This window comes from Oryx dammah, unplaced genomic scaffold (assembly GCF_014754425.2).
Source record: "Oryx dammah isolate SB20612 unplaced genomic scaffold, SCBI_Odam_1.1 HiC_scaffold_18, whole genome shotgun sequence".
Taxonomy (NCBI): Eukaryota; Metazoa; Chordata; class Mammalia; order Artiodactyla; family Bovidae; genus Oryx; species Oryx dammah.
Genome location: NW_024070202.1, coordinates 103,795,056 through 103,811,829, shown reverse-complemented (window position 1 = coordinate 103,811,829; position 16,774 = coordinate 103,795,056). Strand labels below are relative to the sequence as shown.

General features: G+C 44.5%; 1 protein-coding gene across 2 annotated transcripts in view; it reads left to right on the top strand.

Moving 5' to 3' along the window:
• The first annotated feature begins 2,864 nt into the window (after nt 1-2,864).
• SLC37A3 (solute carrier family 37 member 3) overlaps nt 2,865-16,774 on the top strand; it is a 57,215-nt gene continuing 43,305 nt past the window's right edge. For both annotated transcript variants that reach the window (XM_040259996.1, XM_040259995.1), the window contains exons 1-3: nt 2,865-3,010; nt 10,709-10,869; nt 12,229-12,340. In XM_040259996.1, the coding sequence (XP_040115930.1) occupies nt 10,781-10,869; nt 12,229-12,340 (201 nt within the window). In that variant the 5' untranslated portion in view covers nt 2,865-3,010; nt 10,709-10,780. The remainder of the gene's footprint in view (nt 3,011-10,708; nt 10,870-12,228; nt 12,341-16,774) is intronic.

The following is a 16,774-nucleotide window of genomic DNA, read 5'->3' as shown; positions in this document are numbered from 1 at the left end:
TGTGTGTGACATAAGGTCCTGTTGAGTCCTCTTGAAACTGTGTAACTCAGATTGGGACTTGAACCCATGGTTTTTTAACTCAAAAAACTAAAATCATGGCATCCAGTCCCATCACTTCATGACAAATAGATGGGAAAGTGGAGACAATGGCAGATTTTATTTTCTTGTGTTCCAAAATCACTGTGGATGGTGACTGTAGTCATGAAACTAAAAGATGCTTGCTCCTTGAAAGAAAAGTTATGACAAGCCTAAACAGTGTATTAAAAGCAGAAACATCACTTTGCTGACAAAGGTCTGTCTAGTCAAAATTATGGTTTTTCTAGAAGTCATGTATGAATGTAAGAGTTAGACCATAAAGAAGGCTGGATGATGAAGAATTGATGCTTTTGAATTGTGAGTCCCTTGGACAGCAAGTAGTCATGTATGGATGTGAGAGTTGGACCATAAAGAAAGCTGAGCACCGAAGAATTGATGCTTTTGAACTGTGGTGTTGGAGAAGACTCTTGAGAGTCTCTTGGACTGCAAGGAGATCAAACCAGGAAATCAACCTGACTATTCATTGGAAGGACTGATGCAGGAGCTGAAACTCCAATACTTTAGCCACCTGATGTGAAGAACTGACTCACTGAAAAAGACCCTGATGCTGGGAAAGATTGAAGGCAGGAGGAGAAAGGGACGACGGAGGATGAGATGGTTGGATGGCATCACCGACTGGATGGACATGAGTTTGAGTAACCTCCAGGAGTTGGTGATGGACAGGAAAACCTGGCGTGCTGCAGTCTACAGGCTTGCAAAGAGTTGGATATAACTGAGTAACTCACTGAACTGGAGAGCAAGGAGATCAAGGCAGTCAATCCTAAAGGAAATAAACCCTGAATATTCACTGGAAGAACTGATGCTGAAGCTGAAGTGCCAATACTTTGGCCACCTGATGTGGAGAGCCGACTCACTGGAAAAGTCCCTGATCATGGGAAAGTTGAGGGCAGGAGGGTGACAGAAAATGAGATGGTTGAATGGCATTACTGACTCTGGACATGAGTTAAGCATGGCATGTTGCAGTTTATGGGGTTGTGAAGAGTCGGACATGACAGCAACTGAAAACAGCAGCAACAACCACACATACCTGGTCTCAGGACTTAATAAAGGTCAGGTTCTTGATGTCTCATTGCAGAAAGAATTTAGTGAGAGACAAAGTAATAGGTAAGGAGAGGATTTATTTAGAGAGAAACACTCCACAGAGTGTGGGTCATTTTAGAAGGTGAGATGCCCTGAAATGTTGTGTGGTTAGTTTTTAACGGGCTGGATAATTTCAAAGAATAATAAGTGGGAGGATTATTCCAGCTGCTTCAGGGGAATGGGCAGGGATATCCATGAATTGGACTACTACTCACCTTTTGGTCTTTAAAGTTGAACTTAGAACTGAACTTAGAACTGTCATGGTGACTGTGGGTGTCATCATTTAGTGTGCTGATGTGTTACTGAGGCTCAAAGTCTGTTGCCGTTGCTTAGTCACTAAGTCGTGTCCATGTCCGCCTTTTTGCAGCCTCATGGATTTCCGTTCGCCAGGCTCCCTGTCCTTCATGGTCTCCTGGAGTTTGCTCAAACTCAGGGCGCCTGTGTGTGTGTGTCTGTCATTTAGCATGCTGATGTGTTACAATGAGCATATACTGAGGCAAAAGGTCTAATGGAAGCCAACTCCTCTGCTACCTTGGACCTATCTGATTCTAATCAGTTCATGTCGTGTCCTTGGGCTGTGTCACTCTTTTGAGGGGTGTGCCCTGCCCCCTTCCCTCCTGTTTCACTCTCACTTGAGGACTAGTGATTATCTGAGAACTTGTATGGTGAGGGTAGAGTCTGCTTGGCTATGTAAGGGAGGGTTCCTTTCTACCTTTGCAACCTCTTAGCATCGCAGAAGTTACATCGGTGCATTACAGTCTGATTCAAAGTTTATTCAATAATAAAATTTTTCTTAATCTGCTATCTTTGTGGCGTGGTTTTCTGAGTTGGAAGACTTGGGGAAAAAAAAAAAAGATTCCTTCACTGTTGAAAGAGAGCCCAGGAGGGCAGAACACTCTTGTTTGATGTTGTGTGTTATAAGGCGTTTAATTTTTGCTTGAATCTCAGTCCCGACTATTCATTGGAAGGACTGATGCTGGAGCTGAAGCTCCAATACTTTGGCCACCTGATGTGAAGAACTGACTCATTGGAAAAAACCGTGATGCTGGGAAACACTGAAGGTGGGAGGAGAAGGGGACGACAGAGGATGAGGTGGTTGGATGGCTTCACCGACTCAACATGCGTTTGAGCAAACTCCAGGAGTTGGTGATGGACAAGGAGGCCTGGCGTGCTGCAGTCCATGGGGTCGCAAAGCTTCAGACAGGACTGAGCGACTGAACTCACTGACTGCCAGGATCTTAACATTTTCATTTATTGTTTGAGTGACTGGGGATGCAATGTACAACAGTGAATGATACCAACAGACTAGTAGCCCTGTCTTTATCAGCAACTGCATTTAAAAAATATTTATTTAAAAAATCTAAATCTTACGCTCTCATGGCAGGTCAGTGGCACAGAGTGTGAGTCTCAAAACAAAATACAGAATAAAGTTTTTTTGAAAAAAGATCATCTATACATCATTTCTTCGCATATTGTAACTTCTCTCTTCGTCCCTGCCTCTTTCTCTAAGAGTCCTGGCCGATGACCGTCCGTCCGCCCCCACTCAGACCCGCCGGGTTCACCCAGGCCTTGCTTGGCGGCCGGAAGTTAACTTTCTCCGCTCCTGTCTCTGTTCCCTCCCCTGCTGCCCGCAGGTAAAGACCGCGGTCGGACTACAACTCCCAGCATGCCGCGGGCACCCGCGCGTCACGTGAGCGCCCGGAAACCCTGGCCGCGGCGGCCCGGGTGAGGTGGCGGCGGGAGTGGCTGGGTTGCGGGCGAGGCTGAGCGAGCGGGGCAAGCAGAGTGGCCGGCCGGGAACGTGCCGACTCCTGCGGGTCTCGGGCGAGCGGCGGTGCGTACGGCCCACGTCCAGAAGGGCGGGAACCTGGCTTGGGGCAGGGGTGGGGGCGCCGCAGGCGAGGGCGGTCCGGGGGGGCTTCAAGGGGCCGGGGCGGATAGGCAGACGGGGGCCGCCGGTGGGTGTGGCGCGGCAGGCCAGACGGCCGCCGCTAGTTCCCTCCACGCTGGGCCTGGCTTCTCGGCGCCCAGGGGCTCCGGAACCTGGCGAGGCCGGCGAGGACCGCAGCGGAGCGGGGCGGGAGGATTGGAGGGCCTCTGGGGAGAGCCTGGCCCGCAGCCAGCGCGGCGGCGCTCGTGCAAGTAAAGGGCTCCTCGTCTAGACCAGGTGAAAGGATCGCTCACAGGTAGGGCGAGGAGGCTTTTGGAAAGGATGTATGGAGGCCAGAGAAGGAGCAGAGTCTTAGTGGAATAACTGGATTTTGCTTTTTGGCAACATCCGTGGTCTCAGTCAGGAATTTGATCTGGTTGCTTTTTCGTGATTAACTCGATATTCTTCTTTGCCGAATGTGGTCTGTTTGGTCTCACTTTTGACGGAATTTTGGGAATGTGCCTGCAGGGCTTTTGGTGTTTCCAGAAATTAGGCGATCTCCTGATAATTTACAGAAATGATTATAGGGGGTTCGTGGGGTCAGCAAAGTCTCTTAATGGCCATAAGCAGAGGAGCAACTAAGCCCATGTGCCACAACTACTGAAGCTCAAGCGCCTAGAGCCTGTGTTCGGCAAAAGTGAAGCCATTACAAGGAGAAGCCTGTGCACCGCAAGTAGAGAGTGGGCCGGCCCCGCCCCCCCGCCCCCCCCCCCCCCCATCATGGCAGCTAGAGAAAGCCTGCACGCAGCAAGGAAGACCCAGAGCAATCAAAAATCATAATTAATAATAAAGATTAGGAGAAGGCTGTCATCTGGACTGCAGATGGCCCACACACAGCATGAAAGTTCCAGCTAGAACAGCTTTCTTCAGTGTTTCGATGCCTGAATTATTATTTTTTTCCATTGTTGAATGTTTGCTGTATGGCAGGCACTATACTTAGAACTCTTTTAAAATGATCTCATGTAAATCCTTAATGAGGAAATTGAGACTCAAAGGTGTGAAGTCGAGGGTCTTGGATTCTAGCTGGAACTTTCATGCTATTGTGTGGGCCATGACAGTCTTCTCTTAATCTCTTTTTATTATCTTTGGTTGTGCTGGGTCTTCCTTGCTGCCTGCAGGCTTTCTCTAGTTGCCCTGATGGGGGGAGGCGGGGCTTCTCTCTAGTTGCAGTGATGAAGGGCCACTCTCTGTTTGCGGTGCACAGGCTGCTTCTTATAATGGCTTCACTTTTTGCCAAGCACAGGCTCTAGGCGCTTGGGCGTCAGTAGCTGTGACACATGGGCTTAGTTACTCCTCTGCATATGGAATCTTGCTGGACTGGGGATCAAACCCATGTCCCCTGCATTGGCAGGTGTATTCTTATCCACTGCTCCACCAGGGAAGTCCTGTTAATCTTTGATTTCAGTCTCTGCATCAGAAAATAACCACAAGAGGATATTTTTAGAAGCTCAAAATCAGTGTGGTGAATTGTTACTGACTCCAGTACTCTTGCCTGGAAAATCTCATGGACAGAGGAGCCTGGTAGGCTGCAGTCCGTGGAGTCGCTAAGAGTCAGACACGACTGAGCGACTTCCCTTTCACTTTTCACTTTCGTGCATTGGAGAAAGACATGGCAAACCACTCCAGTGTTCTTGCCTGGAGAATCCCAGGGACGGGGGAGCCTGGTGGGCTGCCGTCTCTGGGGTCGCACAGAGTTGGACACGCCTGAAGCGACTCAGCAGCAGCGGCGGCGGCAGTGTGTATTAGTCATTGTCTCAGGCTCTGATTTGTCTTGTTCACCAGTGATAAGGAAATGTCACAGCAATGACCTTTGACTTGGCTGTAAGTCCTTTGTCTTGGAGAGGGAAAGATTTCTATCTTGAAAACTATTGTCTTTGGAATATGTTCAGAATAGGTAGGAAGAATGTGGTTTGGGGAATGCTAGAATGAGCTGAGAGAATTTTCTAGAAAAGTGATAAGTATTTTACATCTGTGAATGAGAAAAAGTTGCTCACTCGTGTTTGACTCTTTGTGAACCAATAGACTATACAGTCCATGGAATTCTCTAGGCCAGAATACTGTAGTGGGTAGCCTTTCCCTTCTCCAGGGGATCTTCCCAACCCAGGGATTAAACCCAGGTCTCCTGCATTGCAGGCAGATTCTTTACCAGCTGAGCCACAAGGGAAGCCCAAGAATATTGGAGTGGGGAGCCTGTTCCTTCTGTTTTTTTTTTTTTTTTTTCTTGTTGCATTCATGCACAATTTTAATTCAATTCTTGGAACACCCAAGTAGGTGAGTCAGTGACAATGTTAACAGCGGATCTTCCCAACCCAGGAATCGAACTGAGTCTCCTGCATTGCAGGCGGATTCTTTACCAACTACATCTGTGGTAAGGAACAATTTGAGAAGAGAGAAAAATTACAGGAAGGCGTGTGTGTGTATGTGCATGCTAGATGTAAAATAGTGAAACCTTGCAGGAGGCTGTTGTATTAGACTTGATGGAAGAGATGGGTGGTTGATTTTGGTAGCGGCGTGGGGATGGATAGAAGAGGATGGATTGGGGATGAACTTCGGAGGTGAAAAGGATGGATTTAGCAATGGGTAGGATGCAGAAGCTGAGAGGTAGGGAGAAATGCGGGCTTTGTGCTGTTTGCCTTGGTGGTACCTTCTTCTGAGGACAGTGCTGGTGCGGGACAGGTTTAGAGGGAGACAGTGAAGAATTGTGTTGTAGCTCCAAGGATGGCCAAGTGGTCAGTTGGCTGTCGTGTTGGAGCCCTGGAGGGTCCAGGTTAGAGCTGGTGCTCTGGGAGTCGTTGGCAGAAAGCCGTGGTACCAGATGACGGCGAGACAGAGGTTGGAAGCTAAGAGAGAGCCGTGTAAATGGTTATCTTAGAGGCTGAGAAAGCAGGTCATTAGGGAAGTGGAGACTTGCTGGGCAGTGTTGCATGCCCTTTGAGGTTTGTGGTTTTGAGTCTGAAAAGCAAAACCAGCCTGCTAGTGTGATTTTTCTCTGGCAAAACTCCACCACTTAGGCGCAGAGGAGGAGGCCAGAGGCAAGCAAGGAAAAAAGGCTCATAAGGCAGATAAGCCTAGATTCTAAGTTGGGGAAGAAGAGGAGGAGGGTCATGGATGAAAACAACTTGGGGAGGTGACCGAGTTGGGAGCTTGCCGAGGCAAAATGACTGTTCGAGTGGAGAGTTTGAAGTAAGCAGTTTTCTGGAAGGAAGGAAAGTTGTATGTTTGAAATCCAGTTTGGGAGGTGAAAGGGCAGACATGGCTCAGACAGTAAAGAATCTGCCTGCGCTGTGGGAGACCCAGGTTCGATCCCTGGGTCAGGAAGATCCTCTGGAGAAGGAAATGACAACCCACTCCAGCTTTCTTGCCTGGAGAATACGGGATGCACTTAGCGCTGACTGGTTGATGCACTTACTGTCTACTGGAAACTGGCTGGGTTTTGACCACGGAGTGGGTTTTTCTTGTGCAATAGAAGAAAAGATTGGTGGGGAAGAGGCCAGGAGACTGAGGGGTTATCCCCTTGGGTGTTGACAAGAGACAGAACGGGGGACAGTGAGAGAGCAGGGGACAAGAGCTGGGACAGGCAGTGGGCAGCAAGGCCCAGGAGCTTCAGAGAAGCTGGCCTTTCGCCAGGAGGAAAAGTGGTTGTGAGAAGTAAGATTGCTTCTCCTTGAAAGACCCCGGGGGAAGTGGTGTTATCTAGGGGCAGGCAGGAGTCCACCAGGATAAGTAAGAAAGGCAGGAACTTGCAAAACAGGGTCCTGATATACAGAACTTGATTAACCACTTTTGTCCATTTCCAGAGAGCATTTCCTTCCCGCAGTGGGGTGGGGTGGCTGGGCAAGGTTGGGTCTGATGAGATGGAGGTGACAAGTGATCACCTTCTCTGCCTTTTTTACTGCCTTTCCTCTTTGCAATCTGTTTCCCCCCCAAGAAAACTTTAATTCTTATTATATTTGAGTTGGAATGGATTCTAAATATGTGTGGAACGTGAAATTTGTGGAATGTCTTATTTTCCAAGGCAGTGTTCATAAGGGGGAGATTGCCAGCTCTGCCTGGACGTGTCACAAGTGAAGCCATCTTTCATTCAGCCTGGATCACACGATATGGAGTATCCCATTCTGGGAAGTACCTTGTGTGGAAGATCCTGTGGGTCTCCAGAAAGCTTCCTGACAAATCAAATGACTTAGTGATCTCGATCTTTCTTTGAGAAGTATTACAGAACAGGGCTTGATGGTTCTTTCTTTTTTTTTTTTAAGTCTTTATTAAATTCATTACAATACTGCTTTTGTTTTATGTTTTGGTTTTTTGGCCCAGGAGGCCTGTGGGGTCTTAGCTCCCTGACCAGGGATCAAACCAACATCCCCTGCATTGGGAAGCAAAGTCTTAACCACTGGACCACCGGAGAAGTCCCCTGATGGTTCTTTCTGATGGCAAGGACCTACCTTCTTATATGTTTAATTTTTTTAAAGATCATTCTTATTCTCCCATGACATTTGTATATTCAGTACTCATGGATTAAGAAAATACTAAATGACCAGCTTCTATTAATTTAGAAACACTTAAAATGAATTTTGGTTTTATTGATTATAACAACACTTACATACACTTGAAAAATGTTAGATTTGTTCAATCTATACTAAGAGCCAGAAAGAAAATAGTGTAAAAATAGAATGTGCTTGATGGACTCAGACTTGGTAAAAAAAACTCTGTGCTTCCCAAGGGCCCCAGAGCTCACAGATGATCAGATATCACTTCTATGATGTAGGGCATATAAGTACAAGGTATTATTAGTGATTGTAATTACCTAGGACCAGGTGTTGTAATAATATTCATTTTAAATGGCTTTAGTGGTTTGTTTAGGAACTAAATCTAGGTAGTCTCAAACATCTTAGTAGTCATTTAAGACCACTGGGCTTCCCAGGTGGCTCAGTACCGAAAGAATCCGCCTGCAATGCGGGAGCCTACTTGCAATGCAGGAGCCTACTTGCAATGCAGGAGACCTGGGTTTGATCCCTGGGTGGGAAAGATCCCTTGGAGAAGGAAATGGCAACCCACACCAGGATTCTTTCCAGATGGTAGTCATTTAAAACCATTATTGTTGCTTACAGCCCTGAAATCCTCAGCCATTATTGCTGAAGCAACGTAATCGAGGTCTGTTGGAGCATATATTTTTGAAATTATTTTCTTACCTGATTAATTATAGAATTTTGTAACCCACACCCTTTTCTGAAGTATTCAGTCCAGCGTTTTGAGTTGTGAATGTCTTCAGTTCAAAGAAGTAGGATTTGTAAAGAATAGTTGGAGCTTGGAGTTGTTTCACTTGGGCGTCACATTCAATTTGGCGGATGGAGGTAAATTTAGCAGTAACACTAGTAGCTCTTGGGTTTGTCACTTCCTGGAATTTATAGACAGAAAGTTCACTTACATTTTTGTGAGTGGAAATTTATAGCCTTACTCGGCTCATAATTTTGTTAACATTTTTCAAGGAGAATGAGTATATGAAATTAGCTGCATCTTCCAGTTATGGGATTAGCCATTGGCAAATCAGTGACCAAAATAATTCTCTTAATACCTTGCATATGTTGTTTATTGTGGTCTCATAACTCTCAGAAGAGACAGGCCATTTTATAAATGACGTATCTGTGAATCAGAGCGACTGACTAGTCCCAAGGCTCACAGCCAGTTGGTGAATCAGCTGTCGTGTTTATATAATTTTAACCACCTCAGCTTTGTACTTTTTAATTGCAAGGTTTTAAGAATGGCCTTTCAACTGGGTCTCTTCAACATTTAAGATTTTCAGTTTGCCTGCCAAGAGGTAGTATAAATTATAGTAGAGAACAAGATTATAAATAACAGGTACAGGGAACACAGCCTTGTGCAAAGTCCTGTGATAAATTGACTTTAGTGTTGGGAGCTCTTGAGTTTATCTCCTACCTTGATTGTTTATAATACAAGATATTTTATGTTTAAAACACAAGATATTTTGTTAATTTTATTTTTTCCTACTGTGCAGATAAGGCAGAACTTTTCCAATCCTGTGGATATTTTCTACAGTAAGATACATGTTTATTGTAGAACTTTTAGGGAAGTATATAGAACTAAAACTACCTATATTCCTGCTACCCAGAAAGAGCTATATATTCCTTATTTACTTGTAAATATTATTTAAACCTAGAGTTCGGTTTGGAGAAGGCAATGGCAACCCACTCCAGTACTCTTGCCTGGAAGATCCCATGGACACAGGAGCCTGGTAGACTGCAGTCCATGGGGTCTCGAAGAGTCAGACACGACTGGGCGACTTCACTTTCACTTTCATGCATTGGAGAAGGAAATGGCAACCCACTCCGGTGTTCTTGCCTGGAAAATCCCAGGGACGGCAGAGCCTGGTGGGTTGCCATCTATGGGGTCGCACAGAGTCAGACACGACTAAAGCGACTTAGCAGCAGCAGCAGCAGAGTTCGGTTGATTACATTTATATGTCATATGCTACTTTTTTCACCTGACATTTTCTCATGTTATGAAGAAGTCTTAATTGCCTTCCAGTGCAGGGGATGTAGGTTCGATCCTTGGTTGGGAAACTGAGAACCTACGTGCCTTGGAGCAACTCAGCCTACTGGCCCCAACTAGAGAGAGCTTGCAAGTCACAGTGAAGACCCAACACAGCCAAAAAAAAAAAGTCGTAATCATCATGTCAAATGATGAAATGATAAAATATTCAGCCAGATGTAATTCAGCCACTGTAATTTGTTTAATTGTTCCCATCTTATTACATGCTTAGGTTGTTACTGCAGACTCATAACTGGAGACATTAAGTTTGGATGCTTACTTTATGCTTTATTATTGTTGGACGTCATAGCGTGGATGAGACTTTCTGAGAGGGCAGAGGAGAGGTGAAAGGAAATAGTGGAAAGAGGTGGCAGAGTGGCGCTGTTTCATTCCCCTGTTCCTTTATGACTGATACAGATTTTGTTTCTTCACATAAGAAGAAATGACTTTTTGTGAAAACTTCCTTTTGTATAGAGTTGGCTGTATCTTGTATTTCTTTAGGAATAGATCCCTGACAGTTGAATTCTTTTTTTTTTTTTTGTCAGCAGCTCTTGATGAACACGGCCAGATCAGCTTCCTGTAAAATGTGTTAATTTTCACTTCTGTCAGCAGTGTATGAGAGTTTAGGATCTTTAGATCTTGAGCTACATTGAGCAGTCTTTTTAACTGTGCAAACTTTTTTTTATTACCATGATCGGCATTTCTTATGTTCTAATGAGATTAGAACTTTTGTTTGATAAGTTTAATAGCTGTTTCATTTCTTCTGAGTTGTCTATTCATTTCCTTTGCTCATTTTTGGGTCTGAATTAGTGATTTTCCTGTCAGCCTGTGTGAGAATTCATCCTGTTAGGACGTAATCTTTTGTCCAGGATTTCTTTTTAAAAGACTGGCTAATAGCTATAAAACATAATCATCAATCTGGTTTTCTGGTGTCAACTAATCTGTGTGATTTTTTTTTTTCCCCCAAGGCCTGATTATATAGTGTTAAATCTAAATAATTCCATTTTTGGATAATATGCCTATTATGAGTAATGTTAATTCTGTGTTTTGTCTTTCCAGAAAGAAGAAATGATGTAAACCATTCACTCTCCAGACTTTAAGGTCACGGTGAGAAGGAAGGTCAGGAGGAACATGGCCTGGCCAAATATTTTTCAAAGAGAAGCTCTGCTCTCCCGGTTCAGCCATCATCACATGGTCGTGTTCCTGCTCACCTTCTTCAGGTAAGTGGGCCTCTGAAGCTCTGCTCTTGTTGTTGTTCTTGTTTTCCTTTTGAAGGAGCTGTTTATTGCATGGCAAGATTGGCCTCACTAATGGTCTGCTGTTCTGTGTGATAGCTCTAATATTGTGATTCTCCATTCTCGCCTGTATTTGGCAATGTTTGAAGACATTTTTAGTTGTCACGCTGGGGGAATGGGTGCTGCTTGTATCTAATAGGTAGAGACCAGGGATGCTACTAAACATCTTACTGTGCCTGGGACAGCCCCCCATGGTAGAGAACTTGGGGAGCCCAAAATGTCAGTACAGCTTCCCTGGTGGCACAGATGGTGAAGAATCTGCGTGCGAGGCAGGAGCTGCAGGTTTGATCCCTGGGTTGAGAAGAGCCCCTGGAGAAGGGAATGGCTACCCCCTCCAGCATTCTTTGCTGGAGAATCCCATGGACAGAGGAGCCTGGCAGGCTACAGTCCATGGGGTCACGAAGAGTCAGACATAACTGAGCAACTAACACAAAATGTCAGTACCGCTATGATTGAGGAACCTTGATCTGATATAAAGTCCTTTAATTGTTAAAACCAGGAGCTTGAAAGCAAAGGATGTGCATTTCCAGGGAGGGCTGTGTGCCTCATTGAGCAGTAGAGATGGTTGGAGGCCTCTGTGAGGAACTTTGGTTACTCTTATGAGAGCCCGACCAGTCAGCATGCCGAAGAATCGACCGTGTCTGATTCAAGGGCACTTGGTAGCTCTTGGTAGTGGTCTGTTGATGACGTCAGCCAGACTTTTTGGTGTTAGGGGCACAGTATTCACAAATTCTGTGCCTCAGTATTTTGATTATTTCTTCTGAATAGATTTTATTTATTATTAATGTTTATTGAAGGCACCACACATGATAATTTTTTTTTCAAGGCAGAAACTAGGAAAATGGTTTTCTAATTATATAAGAGTTGGTAGGTAATTTTAGATACTTGCTTTACAGGAAATCCACTTGTGAGGGGTTGAGGAAAAGACAGGCCTCAAGGAGAAAGCTATTGAATGGCTAGTGTAGGGAGTGGCCAGAGGTTGCTAAAGACTTGACCTTATGGAGCTGCAACCATGATTTTAAGGGGTTGGGATCCGTCACATCTCCATCTTCTGGGTCCAGGGACCTGTTACAAGTGAACATGGGGGTTTATATGGAAGAAGACAAGTTAATTGCTTCTTTGTTTAGCGGAGGCTATTTGAATGGATAGTTCTTATAAAGCAGTACTCTTTCTTTTTTAAAAGAAGAATTCTAAAATGGGATAAAACGTGGCAATACATCTGTGATTTTATCGAATGTGTTTTCTTTTTTATGCATTCAGCTATATTTCCTCTTTCTTTTGTAGTTACTCGTTGCTCCATGCGTCAAGAAAAACATTTAGCAATGTCAAAGTCAGTATCTCTAAACAGTGGACCCCAAGTGCTTTTAACAAGTCAACTGAATTACTGCCTGTGGAGGTAAGCAGAAGAAAGAGCTGGGATGAATGAAGGGAACCTTGCCCACCCATAAATTAAATTCTGTTTTATTTCATTCATCCTTTGGATAACTTACTCTTTCCTGTGGTATAAAATCCAAACTGTTCTGCCGGCTTTCTTAGCTTGCTCTGATTTAGGTCTGTTTTACCATTTCAACCAACTTATTTCTCACTGTTTTGAAATCACACAATTCTGTTTTTCTTATTGTTTAGTGGCTAAGTCACGCCTGACTCTTTGTGACCCCATAGACTGCAGCACACCAGGCTCCTCTCTTCTCCACTGTCTCCTGGAGTTTTTGCTCAAATTCATGTCTATTGAGTCAGTGATGCCATCTAACCATCTCATCCTCTGCCACCCCCTTCTTTTGCCTTTGGTCTTTCCCAGCATCAGGATCTTTTCCATGAGGCGGTTCTTTGCATCAGGTGGCCAGTGTTGGAGCTTCGCCTTTAGCATAAGTCCTTCCAATGAATATTCAGGGTTGATTTCCTTTAGGATTGACTGGTTTGATCTCCTTGCTGTCCAAGGGACCCTCAGGAATCTTCTCTAGCACCACAATTCAAAAGCATCAATTCTTTGGTGCTTAGCCTTCTTTATGGTCCAACTCTCACATCCGTTCATGACTACTGGAAAAACCATAGCTTTAACTCTACAGACCTTTGTTGGCAAAGTGATGTCTCTGCTTTTTAATACACTGTCTAGGTTTGTGATAGCTTTCTTTCCAAGCAGCAAGCATCATGGCTGCAGTCACCATCCTAGTGATTTTGGAGCCTAAGAAAATAAACTCTATCACTACTTCCAGTTGAAGTAAAGTGAAGTGAAAGTCACTCAGTCATGTCTGACTCTTTGCGACCCCATGGACTATACAGTCCATGGAATTCTCCAGGCCAGAATACTGGCATGGGTAGCCTTTCCCATCTCCAGGGGATCTTCCTGACCCAGGGATCGAACCCAGGTCTCCCCGTGTTGCAGGCAGATTCTTTACCAGCTGAGCCACAAGGGAAGCCCAAGAATACTGGAGTGGGTAGCCTATCCCTTCTCCAGGGAATCTTTCCGACCCAGGGATCGGACCCAGGGATCGAACCCAGGTCTCCTACATTGCAGGCGGATTCTTTTCCAACTGAGCTATGAGGGAAGCCCACTTTCTCCCCTTCTAATTGCCATCAAGTGATGGGACTGGATACTAGGATATTAGTTTTTTGAACGTTGAATTTTAAGCCAGCTTTGAAACTCTCCTCTTTCACCCATATCAAGCAGCTCTTTAGTTCCTCTTCACTTTCTGCCATTAGAGTGGTATTATCTGCTTATCTGAGGTTGTTGATATTTTTTCCGGCAATTTTGATTATAGCTTGTGATTCATCCAACCCAGTATTGCACATGATGTACTCTGCATGTAAGTTAAATAAGCAGAGTGACAATATACAGCCTTGACGTACCCTTTCCCTGTTTTGAGCCAGTCCATTGTTGTATATCCAGTTCTAACTGTTGCTTCTTGACCTGCATACAGGTTTCTCAGGAGGCAAGTGAGGTGGTTTGGTATTCCTATCTCTTTAAGAATTTCCCACAGTTTGTTGTGATCCACACAAAGGCTTTAACGTAGTCAGTGAAGCAGTAGTAGATGTTTTTCTTGGAATTCCCTTGCTTTCTCCATGATCTAGTTGCTGCTGCTGCTAAGTCGCTTCAGTCGTGTCCGACTCTGTGCGACCCCATAGACCTCAGCCCACCAGGCTCCTCCGTCCCTGGGATTCTCCAGGCAAGAGTACTGGAGTGGTGTTATTGCTTTCTCCTCCATGATCTAGCAGATGTTGGCAATTGGATCTATGGTTCCTCTGCCCTTTCTGAATCAACTTGTACATCTAGAAGTTCTCAGTTTATGTACTGCTGAAACCTAGCTTGAAGGATTTTTGAGCATACCCTTGCTTACAGGTGAAATGAGTGCAGTTGTGCAGTAGTTTGACCATTCCTTGACATTACCTTTTTTGGGAATTGGAATTAAAACTGACCTTACCAGTTCTATGGCCACTGCTGAGCTTTCCAAATTTGCTGGCATATTGAGTACAGCACTTTAACAGCATCATCTTTTAGGATTTGAAATAGCTCAGCTGTAATTCTATCACCTCCACTAGCTTTGTTCATAGTGATGCTTCCTAAGGCCCACTTGACTTCGAATTCCAGGAGTTCTGGCTCTAGGTGACTTACCACACAATCATGGTTATCTGGGTCATGAAGACCTTTCTTGTATAGTTCTGTACATTCTTGCCACTTCTCAATCTCTTGATTCTATTAGGTCCTTACTGTTTCTGTCCTTTCTCACGCCCATCCTTGCATGAAATGCTCCCTTAATATCTCCAGTTTTCTTGAAGAGCTCTCTAGTCTTTCCCATTTTATTGTTTTCCTGTATTTCTTTGCATTCATTGTTCATTGAATGAGGCTTTCTTATCTCTGCTTGCTATCCTCTGGAACTCTGCATTCAGTTGGGTATATCTTTGCCTTTCTCCCTTGCGTTTCACGTCTCTTCTTTCCTCAGCTATTTGTAAAGCCTCAGATAACCATTTGCCTACTTCCATTCTTTTTCTTTGGGATGGCTCTGATCACTGCCTCCTGTACAGTGTTATGAACCTCTGTCCATAGTTCTTCAGGCACTCTGTCTACCAGACCTAATCCCTTGAATCTGTTCATCACCTCCACTGTATAATTAATCATATGAGATTTGATTTAGGTCGTACCTGAATACATAGTGATTTTCCTTACTTTCTTTAATTTAAGCCTGAATTTTGCAATAAGGAACTCTAGTTCTGAGCCACAGTCAGCTCCAGGTCTTGTTTCTGCCGACCATGTAGAACTTCTCCTCCTTAGGCTGCAAGAACGTAATCGATCTGATATTGATGGTCAGTATCAAAATCAGATCGATTACGTTCTACGTGTAGAGTTGTCTCTAAGGTTGTTGTGAAAGAGTATTTGCTGTGATTGTTGTGTTTTCTTGACAAAACTCTGTTAGCCTTTCCCAGCTTCATTTTTGTACTCCAAGGCCAAAGTTGCCTGTTATTCCGGATGTCTCTTGATTTCCTACTTTTGCATTCCAATCTCCTGTGATGAAAAGGACATCTTTTTTTTTTTTTTTGGTGTTAGTTCTAGAAGGTGTTGTAGGTCTTCACAGAACCGGTTAACTTTAGCTTCTTTGGCATCAGTGGTTGGGACATAGACTTGGATTACGGTGATGTTGAATGGTTTGCCTTGGAAAATGAACCAAGATCATTGTGTCATTTTTGAGGTTGCACCCCAGTACTGAGTTTTGAACTCTTTTATTGACTGTGACTTTTGAAGGGCAAGCTTTTAAGACTGGATGGCTAGATTTCTTGACTGGGGCTTGACCCAGTGCTGTGTGCATAGTGAGTACGTTTGATCATTCACTGACGTGCCATTAACCCTAAAGATGAAGTGGCCAAGAGAGGTCACGTGCTCTAACCTCTCAGCCAGCAAAAAATTCTTTCTTAACCATCATTGAAAGGTGACCACCCAACTTCTGCTTTAGTACTTCAGGGTGAGGAAACTCCTTGTTTTCTCAGGTGGACAATTGCATTTTTATTTAACTCTCATTATTCAGAAGTTCTTTCTTATGCTAAGGGGAGAATGTTCTCTTTAATTTTGATCTTAGGTTTTATCCTGAGCCTTGCTTACTAAGTTGATTCTTGCTGCCTCTCAAATATTTGCGGAAAATCCGTCTCCCTAAATTTGTCCTGTTTAGGCAGAACATCTGTGCTGCTTCTTCAACTATAGTTTTGTGACGCCAAGCTCTAAATGTGCTATTTCAGATACAGGCTGATCAGTATATAGAATAACAGAATTGATTTAGGCACTACAGTTTTGGTTATATTGCCTTTGTTTTTAAGGTCACTGATTGGGGTTCCCAAGACCACCCTCAGATTTGGTGATTCACTAGAGGGACTCACAGGACTCAGCAAATGACTCAAAACTATGGTTGATTACAGTGAAAGGATACAGAGCAAAGTCAGCACAGGGAAAACACATGGGGTCAGGTCTAGAGGAAAGCAGGCAAAACCTTCCAAGAGCCCCTCGTATGTGTGTGTGTGTGTGTGTGTCTAGAGGAAAGCAGGCAAAACCTTCCAAGAGCCCCGTGTGTGTGTGTCTGTGTCTGTCTGTCTAGAGGAAAGCAGGCAAAACCTTCCAAGAGCCCCTCATATGTGTGTGTGTGTGTGTGTGTGTGTGTGTCTGTGTCTGTCTGTCTAGAGGAAAGCAGGCAAATGTGTCTGTCTGTCTGTCTAGAGGAAAGCAGGCAAAACCTTCCAAGAGCCCCTCGTGTGTGTGTGTGCGCGTCTGTCTGTCTATCTAGAGGAAAGCAGGCAAATGTGTCTGTCTGTCTGTCTAGAGGAAAGCAGGCAAAACCTTCCAAGAGCCCCT